The sequence below is a fragment of the Sorex araneus genome, chromosome 3 (genome assembly GCF_027595985.1).
Source record: "Sorex araneus isolate mSorAra2 chromosome 3, mSorAra2.pri, whole genome shotgun sequence".
Classification (NCBI taxonomy): Eukaryota; Metazoa; Chordata; class Mammalia; order Eulipotyphla; family Soricidae; genus Sorex; species Sorex araneus.
In genome coordinates, this window is record NC_073304.1 from 21,512,582 (window position 1) to 21,526,659 (window position 14,078).

At 35.6% G+C, this 14,078-nt stretch overlaps 1 protein-coding gene across 22 annotated transcripts in view; it reads right to left on the reverse strand.

Annotated features, from left to right (window-relative positions):
- Window positions 1–2,920: 2,920 nt before the first annotated feature.
- NRXN3 (neurexin 3) overlaps window positions 2,921–14,078 on the reverse strand; it is a 1,748,572-nt gene continuing 1,737,414 nt past the window's right edge. For 10 of the 22 annotated variants that reach the window (XM_055133160.1, XM_055133157.1, XM_055133153.1 and 7 more), the window contains one exon: window positions 2,921–5,757. In XM_055133160.1, the coding sequence (XP_054989135.1) occupies window positions 5,456–5,757 (302 nt within the window). In that variant the 3' untranslated portion in view covers window positions 2,921–5,455. Of the gene's footprint in view, window positions 6,382–14,078 lie in introns of all 22 variants that reach the window. The other 12 variants (XM_055133146.1, XM_055133142.1, XM_055133143.1 and 9 more) reach the window with 2 other exon arrangements.

Below are 14,078 nucleotides of genomic sequence, written 5' to 3' on the forward strand. Positions count from 1 at the left end.
ATAAAGTAATGACCAAACTGACCTCAAGCAGTTTTATAAATATTTCAGTTACACTGCAATAGATACATATTTTCATATTTCTGGGGGAAGACAAATTTCACCTTGAATACGGTTGAAGTGAACCTTGGTCTATGTGGATCTATATAATATATAAAAGGGTTTAAAATACACATACTCATACCGCCTCCATTAAAACAATGTGATAGCAGCTAATAGTATGTTGACAGGCACATAAGTGTTCAGTAACACTTATTCAGTAAAAATCTTGGTTGAATTGTTAGAAGAGTGAAGGAGAAAAGTGGTTCTTAGGTTATATATTAAATAGCTATTTTTAAGTAGAGATAACTACTTAGAGATAACTAATATAGAATTCTGCAGGGATGTCCAGAGCAATGATATCCTTTTAATTTGGGGGGATATAATTATTCTCTCTGAGATGCAGAATAGGTTACCATTTGAAACTTTTTATCTGGGGCAACATTCATTCAATTTTCCTAGATGAAGCTGCAATCACGGTACGCCTTACTCAAAATTTCATAGCTAGTATAGGACAAACTTATGATTCAGAGCAAAACATTTAATAAGCATCTGAGTACAAGCCTATGACCACAGATTGGAGAGAGATAATGTAATCTTCCTGATGTAAATAATTAAAATTCTTTTTTTGGGGGGGTCACACCCATCGATGCACAGGGGTTACTTCTGGCATTGCACTCAGGAATTACTCAGGAATAATGCTCCAGGGACCATATGGAATGCTGGGAATCGAACCTGGGTCGGCAGCGTGCAAGGCAAATGTCCCATTCACTGTACTATCGCTCCAGCCCTTAAAATTACTTCTGATGGATATTAATGTGTCTAAGAAAATGTCACTTAAAAAACCAATCTAACATATTAATTAACATCTGTAAATTCTTCCGAAAAGTTCAGCTATTATCAAATTTAGATCCTACATCTGGATATTTGCTTAAATTATATTACCAGAGAGATTAATGCTTATTAGTTTTCATCATACATTCAAAGTATAAACTAGGAAAAAAAAAGACTGATGTTGTCAATTAACATTAGAAAATCCTAGGCATTTATTGCAAAGTTGCTTGTTAAATATGGAACAAATATTTTTAAGTGCAGAGCTTATTGTAGAATTTCTAATTCTGGAAGGCAGTGATGAAAATAAAAAAGAGTACATGACTCAAAAGTTGAGACTAGGGGGGCTGGAGATAGCACAGTGGGTAGGGCATTTGCCTTGCATGCGGCCGACCCGGGTTCAATTCCCAGCATCCCATATGGTCCCCCGAGCACCACCAGGAGTAATTCCTGAGTGTAGAGCCAGGAGTAACCCCTGAGTATTGCCGGGTGTGACCCCAAAAAAAGCAAAAAAAAAAGTTGAGACTAGGGCTTCTTTAAGTCCTAACTCTTAATGAAGATTTTATATATATATATATATATATAAATGCATATGTATGTATTTTTATATTTTAGTTGTAGAGTTCAAGTACAGAGAATATACATTTTTCTCCATTATAGTAATTTGTATGACTGGGACTCCCACTGAACTCTTTACTCTCAGTACATACATCCTGTTCATGATGTCCACTGACCTTTATTCCTCCAGGACCTGATATTTCAACAAAATTACAAATGTATCAACTAAATTGTCAGTAAGCTACTTGTGTCTTAAGGTAGTCATTATTAAGATAAGGAAATATTATATACCACTCAGGGATCCTATGGCCTTCTGGGATCCAAAACACTAAAGATAATATTTGATATATCAAAAGCATTGATAAATTGCACCTTCAATTTAAGTGATTTATCAAAACCAAAGGAGATAATTTTTCATAGTTTTAAATGGTTGAGTCTCATTTTTTCTGATTTCCATGATAGTCAATAGCATAAGAAATGTATTAATGAAATCAGAAGAAACAGATAATTGTATTTGTTTTTAATTCTAACTCTTTCAAACTGAAAACTAATATAGCATGGAGAACATCTTTTCAGTTAAACCCATATTTCCAGATTATTGTCTAAAATGTGTGATATTATGATGGATTATCCAATTGGCAAAGTAAGCACGTGCTTAGGGAACCAGAAAATCAAGGACACCTGACATGTAGAAAAAGGTTGCAACAATAATGTCTGTTTGCAAAAATTTTATAATCAAAAAGTGCAGAAAGAAACTTTTGGAAGATAAATACTGACTTAAATACTGTTTGGGGATTTAGTACCTTAAAGAAAAATTATGGCAGAGTCTGGGATAAAAATTCTCTCTAAAGCATTCTTGCATTTAGGCATTATGTATAAATGATTCTAGAAAACTGCTCAATATCACATTTGGAGGAAACACGTATGAATTATATTTTAAAAATATAACATCAAGATCACAAAAATGAGCTTTAGTGTTAGCACACCACTCTTGCATGTGTAAGACCACAAGTCGATCCCAGACACCAGTTTAGATCCTCAAGTGTAGTGCCTGGCTCTCCCAACATAATCTTTGGCACATGTGCCACTTCCAAAGGCCACTGTATCAGGTGTGTGTAAGCACTGTAACCAAGTGTCTGACCCCTGAACATCACAGTAACACCAACCACGAAGGGAAGAAGAGGAAAACCAATATTTATATATAATAGCAAATTACAGTTTTCAGAAGAAATGGTTCTCTTATCTTACCTGTTCAGAGAAATTGCTTTTTCCTCCTGGAATTCTATTAAAAACATCTAAACAATAATGTTGCAATTGACAAATATTAACAAATTAACTACAAATATCTTGCTTTTATAAGAGTAGTAACTAGAATATTTTCATCACATAAAAGTCATCCCAACTTACATGTCTTTTAATAAAATATGTCAGCTTTTCCTCACAGCCCAATCTTTCTCCAAGTGTTAGAAAAATAAAACCACACCATCAAACAAGATTTTGGGAAGAACATTTTATTGCTAAGCATATCCTTGAACAAAAATGCAAATATGTAACAAAAGAGAAAGGAAAATAATTAAAAGCAGTAACATCACATTATAAAATAAATTCCTTAAAAATCTGCTCATAAAACAACAGGAATATGATAGAAGCTTACATACAGAATGCACATGTTTTCATAAAATTGTCCAAATAGAAACTTACACTAAAAGGAATATAACAAATGCATTTTTACTCAAATGAGAAATGTAAAGATAGAAAGCAGGAAATAAGTTCACAAGACCTCAAGACTCCAAGAACAGCAATCTTTTACAGACATCGAGATATAATCAATTTCATATAGGTTGGGCCATTTAGGTTATCTAAATCGTGCTTTGATATCATTTTATAATCCTGTCTTTTTTTTTAATGACAACAACAACAAAAAATAATCCAAAGTTCTTAACACATTGAAATATCAGATAACGAGGAACATTTCTTTCCATATACATTAGTAAAGGCTACCATTGTTTAGATTGCACTTTTTGCCCATGTCTTTAAGATAGTTTTTCAAAGTCAAATAGTCATGCAACTTACAAAGGCCAGCAAGAGTAGATTTCTAAGTCTAAATAGCTGATTGATTTTCATCTGTACAAAAGAAATTGTATACATCTGAACTCTCCCGCAGATACACTTCATTTCTGTTATATTTCTCTAGCTTTGTCTCTTGCTTTTTTGATAGTGATGGCCACACAACCACTGTATTGTTTTTCTGTACATTGTTTCCTCTTTTCAAAAAGAAAGACAACTGGAATATAAACCAAACAAACCGAAGTAACAAATATAAAGGAAAGAACAGTTCTTTAAGCAGTATGTACATAGGTGGCTAAGGAATTATACCAGCAAAAATGTAGTAAAATATGTAAACAAAATCTGAGAAGATTTTTTTAATTCTCTTTGACACAGTTAACTGTGACAAAACTAAAACTCACACTTTCTTCACATTTTTAAGGTTTGCTTTTTGTTGTTTTGTTATTTTCTTTTAAAACAACATTCTCATTCCACTTATAGACCTTAACAGAATTTGCTGTTTCAGTCATCCCATCAAACATACCATGATAAATATATCTGTATATATATTTATTTATATATATTATACTATTAAATTCCTTTTGTGTGTGTCACAGCAGCTTTATTCATTTATTATTTATTCATTTATTTTTTAAAAAGATGAGTGAAGGGAGACCTGGGCAAATGGAAGGATAGCGTTATCTGCACGTGTCAGGCTACAAAATTAAAACACTATGAAAAACATCAACATGGGGTGGGGCAGGGAAAGAACTATATTTTGGTAGTCTGTCATGCCTTGTTTGGCGCATGTGATCTTTTGTGGTTCCATAACAAGTTGAACTCCCCTATTGGCGGTTTTAACTCTTTAGCGGACTTTTAACATTGGCTTTTATATTTGCATGCATTTTCAATTAGTCATCAATCCAGCCCACACCCCTCTTTCCCGTTACAAGGAAAGGCTCTGTTTTAGTTAGTGGGGCTTTTTTCTTTACCACAATTTGGTTGGGTTAATGGACAAGTACAATATTGTTAAGTGACACCAATAGTTCTGAGAAAGCCAGCCCTCACCCCATCAGCTAAGGGTGTCGGTGGTGGCTAATCATTCTCAAATTCGATCTAGGGGGAACAGCTCTTGAAATCGATATCATCATCAACCAGTTGGTTCTGCTATGTGTTCAGCAAAGCGTCAGATAGGAAACAAGCGACAGATTCTAGACACACCACAACCTGATATGCAGAGTGAATACCATGGGAGCTTTTGAGTTCATATGGCAATAGTCTCTCTTACTTTTGTTTTCTGAGTTTTATTTTTATGTCCAGTCACTCTCCAAAAAAATAAACTAAAATAAACGAAAACCCAAAATCCATTTTCCCCCTCAGATCTTGAAAAGTTACACAACACTGGTAGGAACCAGAGAAGAGTATATATTTTTTTTGTTTGTTGTTTTGTTTTTACATTTTTTCTTTTCTTTTTTTTTTTTGTGTGTGTGTGTTTTTGTTTTTTACATAGTTAAAACAAACAGAAGAAAATAAAAACATCATTACAGTCAAGCTTCACAAACATCATTACAGACTCACTTGGAGTTATGGAACAAGTAAGCCATGAAGTCTTCTTCTACCTTGGGTAAAGGTCCTCAAGAGAAGGAGGCTTCCAGTCCGCGAAAGTGGGGCGTGCCATCTGCTTGCTGCTGAGCGCAAAGGGTGTGCTTCAAGGTCCAGCAGGGCAGAAAGGACTTCTGTCTCCGAGCCACGGCTGGCTCCAAGCAGCCATGGATGAACTGGATAGGCAGGTGCATCTTTGTAGGTGTCCTTTGGGAAAAAAAAAATGGGTTTTCCCCACCCTAGTCATGGTCTGCAGACCCCGTTTCATAGTCAAAACAGATCTGCCATGTGTCACATCTCCCAAAGTTTTCCCAAGTGCGGATGCATGTCTATAGAAATAATTCTGCGTTTGCAATTCATCTCGGACCGGCGGCGGCGTGTCCTACACGTAATACTCTTTGTCCTTGTTCTTCTGCTTCTTGTGGCTGCTCTTCGAGCTCTGCTGCTTCTCCTTGAGGAGCGTGCCGTTGCTCTGGGCCGAGTTGCTGATGTAGTTCCGCGTCTCGTCCACTTGGTAGGACCCCTCGTCCCTGTTCCTGTACTTGTACATGGCGTACAGGAGGATCAAGATGCAGAGGGCGGCAGCAGCCACAATGCCGACGACCATCCCTGTTGTACTGCTCGACTCCCGGATCACCTCTGAGGCCCCCGGAACCCGTCTGACTCCCGGCTCCGTGGGGTTTGCTGTGGGCACATTACGGAACATGGGGGAAGTAATTAGTGGGCTCTTCAGTTTGGTGCTGTCTAGCTCATAGGCAGTGGGCAACGGAAGCAAGACTATATCAGGCTGGGGTTTGAGATCACGGTTATTCATTTTGCCTGCTGGCAATTTGGGTACCATCCCAGACGAGGAGGAAGCTGTGTAGCGGATCAGCTCAGGGGACAAAGATGTGGTAGTAGTCCTACTAGTTTCGGAGACTTTGTTAGGTCTAAAGTCCTTGGATTCCCACTTGGGCGCATGTGCTTTGTAGCCACCTTCGAAGATTGAAGTGGAAAGACTCTTATCTGTTACCAAGGAGAAGGTGGTGTAAAAATCTTCATCATCAGTAGGGGGCACGTTAGAGTCAAAGGTTTCCCCTGAGCCATACCCAGATATCACCAAGCCATCATCATCACAACCATCGCTGCCTTGGTCCGACAAGCAAGGTAACCCCGCCTCAGAGGTCATGGACAGGGAATCTTTGGTGGTCTCAATAATGGTGAGGAAGGGGCGAAAGGTAGGGGGGAGTGTAATGGAAGGTGCACGAGTAGCAATAGGAGGGGTGGCTAAAGGGTCTTCTACAAGAAGAGGGATAACTAATTCACCTCCTGGGATTGAAAAGAAAAAGAAAAACAGAATTAGTGTCGCTTATCCATAAACACCGGTCATCCTCATTCTTGAGTGGAGAGCATAGAGGATACTTCAGAAATGATAAGAAATAACTTGGACCCGAATACATATTCATTCCTTCTGTTTAGAATGAAACATTCTGGGCTGATTTGGACCCCACCCCATGCCTCTTGCCACCAAATTTGGAAATTCTTTACTTTTAAAGATACTCTCAAGCAATTATTTAGATAGAATTCAAATGGTTGACTTCCAGGATCTGCTTCTTGAAGGATGTTGTTTAATTACATTGCTGCAAATACTACTATCAAAATGTGTGTGTGTGTGCACATGCCACACACATGCTTAGTTTGGGGACCATAGCATTTCTTTCTTGTTTTCTGCGTTTCTACTTACTAGCTCCCATGAGGATAAGTATTTAATATTCTCCAGGTCGTAAAGACTAAGATAAAAAAACATAAATATCATATCTTTACTATTTTTAAATAACAACATTTTATTCCACATTTATTAAGCTCATTCTTTATTTACTATACCCCAAATGGGAACTTTCAGAGCTTTTAAATGTTCTTCAAACAAACCTATTTTGACAATGCTTTCACAGAAGTTCCCCTGATTAGCAAATGACAACTCACCTTGAAATAGTGTAATACTATGTGTGTCCATTTGTTTTTACACTATAAGAAATATATATTAAATTGGAAGCTAATTTTTTAAAAACATCTCATCTCAATATCTTAGACTTACAGAAACATATCTTCAGATTTAGAAATTAGAGGTAACAAATGAGTATTCAAAATTAACGATTTGTATTTAGAGTAGGAAAAATGTATTAGTTTTCCCATGAACTCTTACTTTTTGTACTTACAAACATGTGAACTAAGTTAGAAATGAATGTTTTAAATTATTCATTGAATCATAAGCCACAGTATTCAGTGGTAGCTGTTACTTACCTAATTGAACGGCCAAACTTATTATTGATCTGTGTAAGCAAGATAATCAAGGTCACTTCAGTGTCTCTTACTAGTGTTCTTTTTACAACAGAAGAAGAATTTTTAAAAAGTCACAGCTCATTTTTCTTCATTGAATTCACTCCAGAAAAAAGATATTCGACTACTATTTTTAAAATCATCTCTCAGGAATATCATGCTGTTTTCCTGTCCTACTTAGAGAGTTGAGATGCTAATATGTTATTAGTGTTGAAGGCTTCTTTCTGAGCTGGGCCATTAAGTTTCTCACCCAGGTATGAGGTTCTTCTGCATTCTACTCCCTGTAGTATTTTTGTCTTGATGGTATATTGTCAGTATCTGAGCACCTGCTACCAGATAGAACTGGACCGGTGCTGCGGTTTCTCCCTTATTGGTGACAAAGGCAGCTGGCTCAATAAAGCAAAGGTCTGGCACACCTAGGAAGTGGATGCTTTAAGCTGTGAAGGATTTCTAAGCTTTTTTCTATCTATAAAGGCTGACTCCGAAATTACAATTCTTATATTCAGCTCTCCATATTTTATATTCTTAAAATTTCCCTGTATCTCAGCTAGATTTGAGCATCTTATTTTTCTAGGTTTCAATGGTAAGGGAAGAGCCTCCTGAGGAGAAAGGAGGCTGGTGAACACTCACGTATCTGAGAAAAACTGCTTGTACCCACAGCAGAAGTCTTTACTCCTGCCTTTAATCCAACAATATGGCATTGAAGAAGGTGGTAGTTAATGCATGAGTACTAGTGGAATGAAAGATATGACATGTCATTTTATAACTCTCTCTAACCTGTCTGATAACTTTACCATCTGGAGGGAAATGAGGGTCTTTCTGAGACTATTAGGATGATCTGTTGGTCGATGCTTTAAACCCCAACTTTTGTTTCAGTGCCCAGAATATGAAACTATTGAGCAAAATGATCCTCGCAGATTTTTCAAGCTTCAAAGTTTCTTTACTGGACCAGCATGCATGCCTTTAAAAAAAATGTGAACGTATATATAATTCATGCACCTTACAATGTATTAAATGCATTATTTATCCACTTTTGCTAGTTTTTATAAATGGAATTCAGAACATAGTTCCCTAAAGGTAAGCTAGTCCTAAAACTAACAGTGAGTCAACTTTTCTCCTTATTCTTTTAATGGGGTGGTGAGGCACAAGTTTTACACTTAAGGTGATACATCATGTGAGTAAGAAGAGAACAGGAAGGAGAAAGAAGTAAAGGGCATACAAACTGTTTACAGGTTTCCTGGAAATTGCTTTAAGTTTATTTTACTGTCCTGTAGCAAAAAAAAACATTTTTTTTAGTTTATCTAGAAAAAGTTTGGTATGTGTATTCTTTACTGGCCCAGATATAGAGTCATTTGTTCTTTATGGTAAAATGAAATCTTCCCCATATAAAGTACGCTAAGATGCCTTGGTAAAAAAAGACAATGAATGGCAAATTTGTTGGGAGGCAAAGGTCTGATACAAATAAAAAAGATAAAACATTAAATTGGATGCTAGTGTTTCTTTAAGTGAGATAGAGTATTGTTATCTTGATTTGAGAATGAAGTTTGTTTATTTGCAAAAGCATGATCAATTTTTAATTGGAATCTGAAATTTGCTTGTTTTCCTCCCTCTCTTAGCTAAAGCATATGTAGTATTTTTTGTGGTTGAAAAGTGCACATAATTTACAGACTGTTCATTTTGCATTAAATAACTCTGCTTACTATTTTCTTCTTGCCCATTTAATTAATGTAAGTACCATTCTAGTAATAATAACAACAACCGCAATATTCTTTTTTATAATTTGGAAAGATGGGGTCCTGAAGCAAAAACTAAAACTTTCTCATTTACAAAAAAAAACCTTTATAAGGCTGGTATTATAAACCTTTATAATATTGATTAGAAGTAGTCATCTTTGACATTGATACATCTTTGAAGCTAATACCTCAATAATTACAATTTAAGTTAGGCATTTACTTTACCAGAAGAGAAAGCCCAATTGTTAGGGCTTACATAACAATATTTTTTATTTAAATGAGAGTCAGAGTGGGAATAGGTAGAAAGTTTGTGCAAGTATAAATATGATTCCAGGTATAGATGGGTGAGAATATAATTATTTTTCGTATCAAATTTTACTTCTAGATTGAAGATAATCATGATATTCTGGGGAGTCCAAAGGTAATATAAATCATTTGAAGTAGGGAAGCAAGGATTATATGCCTTCTATTAATAGATTTTACTTAGAAATTACTTGAATTATAGAAGACTTTAAGAGTTATGGCTACTTAGTGTTATTTGTGTCAATCTGAACTGACTGTTCTCAGAAATATTGCTGTGTCCAGTAATTCTTTTTATTATGCAAATACTTTAAAGTTGGTGACTGACCAGATGTCTATGCTTATAAATGTATTCATAGAAACAAGTCTCAAGATATAAAGGGTACAGGCAGAGTAATTCAAGACCTGCAATCCATCACAACTCGAATTTTCTATGCCATCTCCAGATTTGATCCTTGGTTTAGAGTAAGAACTATTTGTATTTCTTAAAGTTAGTGTTTTAAATTGGAATTACACACTCTTTTTGACAGAGTTGTTCTTTTCTTTAAACTGGAGAGATCACTAGGGATATAAGAGGTCTCTTTTAGTCCTGAAGGCTGCCCTGCTTTTTGCTTTATGAGTATATTTATAGATATATAATTCATGTGTCTAGGGCTGTCTTCAGCAAGAGGGGCATTCTGCCATCGGAAAAGACAGTGCATTAAAAATTGAATAGAACTACTCTGAACTGTGAGAATGTTGGGGGTGATGGGGAACATAGGGGGTCATTGACAAAACAAGAGTAGGATCATGAAGTGGTTTACAATGTGAAAATCACTAACCTTTGTTTCTCTGGAAATACTTGAGTTTAAGAAAGTCATAAAAATACTGAAACAGTCACACCAAAGAACAAGATTCTGGGAAAGGATGCCATGCTATAATTCCTCAAATTTCTTTCATGTATATTTAGAAGCATTATCTCATGTCTTATTTCCATTTTTATAATTCCCAGCTGGGAAATTCAAATATAAAAGAGAAAAAATTATTCTTTCTCCCACTCACTTAGATCTTGAACAATATTTATTTAGTTATTCTGTGCCACTAAAGTATTTGTGGCATACACATATCTCAAAGTTTAAAACCATGAAAATGTTCTCCATCCACCTTTAGAAAAAAATTACCATGGAAAAACATGGAAAATACCTGGGGAAAAGGCACCAGAAAAAAAAAAGTCACAATTTATATTTTAATGAGTAGAGAATTTCTGCGTGGGGAAATTATTTTTCCTAGCTTTTGTTAAATGGAATTTGATTCTGAAAGACTACAGATTTAACATATACCCAGGAAACATCAGGCATTACTTCACTGATAAAATTATATATTGTAAAATGATGAAGGCCAAATGATTTTTAATTTTCTTTTTAAGAGCAAGCATCTGAAGTCATTCAAACAAGTTAGCAACACAATTTTATAGCTTATTAGCTGTGTTAATTTGGTTAAATTTCTTATATTTTTCTGCAAAATGAGAATAATGCCATAAGCTAACATAAAATATCAGTGTGGATAATAATAACACATCCGAGTATTATTAAAAATGCATGTTAAGTATTTAACACAGAGACCTCTGTTATGTATTATTTCAAATGTAGGTAGGCAGGAGGACCATTTTGGCAATGAAGTTCAAGAAGAAATAAAACCAAGGTAGGATTGAAAAAGAGGTTGCTCTGTCTCCAGCCTTTTTTCTAGGTCCAGTGTTGGAACATTGGGCTTGGTTTACAAGAACTAAGTCTTGAAAGGATGAAGTCCTCAGCCTAAATGGAGAAAGCTAGATTTTCTCAGAAGAGGAAAAATATCAACAGGAACAAAAGGCACAGATAAAATGGAAGACCACCTTTTCTTTCAGAAATTTAGCAGTTACACAGGCGGGATGGGAGGCTGGGAAGGTGGGGGTGCGGGTGGGGGGAGGTATACTGTGATTCTTGGTGGTGGAATATGTGCACTGGTGAAGGGATGGGTGTTCGAGCATTGTATAACTGGGACTTAAACCTGAAAGCTTTGCAACTTTCCACATGGTGATTCAATAAAAGAATAAATTTTTTAAAAAATGGAAGACCACCATAAAGTCTTTTTCCCTTAACAAATCTCTGGCAACTGATAAGTGACTTGTATCAACATGGAATGTTCTCAAGCCAAGACAGTTCGTGAAAACCCCATAAAACCAAGTTAGCACAAACAAACCTGGTGCACCCTTACTGGGATCACTCTCCTCCTTACCTGGGCTATGCATTTTCTTTCTTTGACTTTAAGGGGTTCTCTTCTCCCTCTGGGAAATCCATGTTCTTGGATTTCCTTTTCTTTGCTCTCTCCCTTTTTAGTAAGATTTCTTTCACTGTTTACATACTCCAAAAAAAATCTTTTCTGCTAGACAAGTCTGGAATACCTGGGCAGAAGTCAGGACTGACTTTCCTTTCCAGTGAAATCCTTTCTCCTGCCTGTCAATCATGGCTCTCCTTAAACTTGAGTGACGGAGACAAGTTCCCACTCTACAGTGACCAAGTGGATTGAAGTGAAGTTTGACAACTGCCTCCTGGGAATGGTAGATTTGAGTACTCTTGCCCAGTAGTTGCTCTCGGATGACTCTTACCAGTTCTGACCACCCTCTCCTTCCCTCCCCTCCCTGCAAGTCACTGATGAGGTCCAGGGAGGTTGGACAGGTAGAAAGGCAGTAGTGTAATGTTCTCTTTACTGTGACTATTACCTCCCTGCTTCCTGTTTCCAAGTGTCCACGATACATAACACTTCTACTCATTTCTATTAATATTTTGGACCTATACGTACTGAACCATGACAATTTTCTTCCAACCATTTTATGTTGTAGCTGCATGCTAAGGCAAGGTTATAAAAATATAGAACTGAAATTATGGATATATTAAATACAGAGTTTAAGGAGTGATTACAGTTTTAAATATGATTAGCTGTTTATCAAAATGCCCTAAGGATAGCTTGCTCAACAAAAGAAACATTTTAAACACAATAACACTTTGAATTAGATAAAAATCCAACCCATTTAGGAAGTTCTTTTCTACAAATCCTTGAAATAGTATTTGATATGTCAAAAATATTAAATCAATACACCTAAATCAAGAAATTTCATCCATTGTAGCTGTTGAGTTGAAAATATACCTATTATTCACCATACAACTAGACAGTTTTCTTTCTATAAAAATTTCAGATAACAAATATCTAAAAATAAAGTTAAGAAATTTATTTAAAACACACAAAATATATGTTACTAAACTTGTTTTCTGAAGTGCATAAGCCAGCACTGACTCAAATAGTTTTAAAACCAAGAAATAGTCTTACCATTGTAGAGTTACACTCAATGGATACACCTACGTGAATGCTTCCTAAGTGAAATCGTGGGTGTGAAAATCATCTTGCTTCTTCTTGGTAGATCTTAGTAATCTTGTAAAGCTTACCTGATTAAATCCTTGGGAGAAATGGCAACTATTAATAAAAAGGGAATAAAAAGTAGAGGGGAAGGAGGAAGGAAAGAAAAGAGGGAGAGAGAAAAGCACCTTCTCTGTAGGCGTGCTTTAACCAAATGTTCTATGCATTGATACATTGGGAGTCATGAATAGGAAAACACGAAATACCTTCGATTCTCAATGTCTTTATTCTAAACACAATTGATTTTGCAGCCTATGGTGACAGTGCTGGTATCATCCTGGAAAACCAAATTCTACAATAATCACTTGAGAGTATACCTTGTTTCTCCTTTCTGAAGAAAAATTAAGGACTTATTGTCCTCAATGATTTCTTGGAAATTAAAAGAGGATGAAATTAGGATTTTTAAAATAGTGAATTCTTTTTTTCTGGGGTTCAGGCCTCCCTTAGGCTGTAACCAATTTAATATTCCACTGTAGAGTCTGCCATTTGCAAGGCTTACAGTGGATTGAGGCAAAGAGGTCAGACCGGTTTTGAATGTTAAGAACAATTGACCCACCCCCATCTACCAAAAGTAGAATTCACATTGATTGCTTGAAACAACTCAGTACAAACATAACAGTAAAATAAATAAACAAATAAATAAAATAATATTGCCTTTAAAATAAAATAGTAAGAAAATAAAAACAATTTCAGGGTCAAAGGAAGCTAGAGGGAAGGCAAGCAGATAACAATAAGGCATTCACAATAAAAGAACAGAAAGGAAAGGAAATGCAAATTAAAAAAAGTAGAGGTCACTTCAGAAAAATAAAAACACAAGATTTTTTATATAGACAAATAATTTAAGTTAAAAAACATACCGTATTAATTTTATAGTCAACTTACATCAACAAATTGCCCGCATGTTTTTTGGCATGAAAGAAAAATTTACAAAAGAAAGTTGTGTAAGAATGCTCTTGGACAAACAGGATTGCCACATTCTTGTAACTTGCTTTTTTGTTGTCATTTCTTAAAAAATGTTTGAGCAAAATGTCTAGTTTTTCCAAATATAATAATTTTACAACAGAGGATGATACAGGGAGGCAACAACACATACATCCACACCACATAACATGAAAAGAAAAGTAAATCTGCACTTTAACAAATTTTTACTCTGGTGGGGGGAGTTTGGGAGGGCATAAATTTTTGAATGGACAATAATTCCGATTGCAATGAAAAAATTAAAAATCC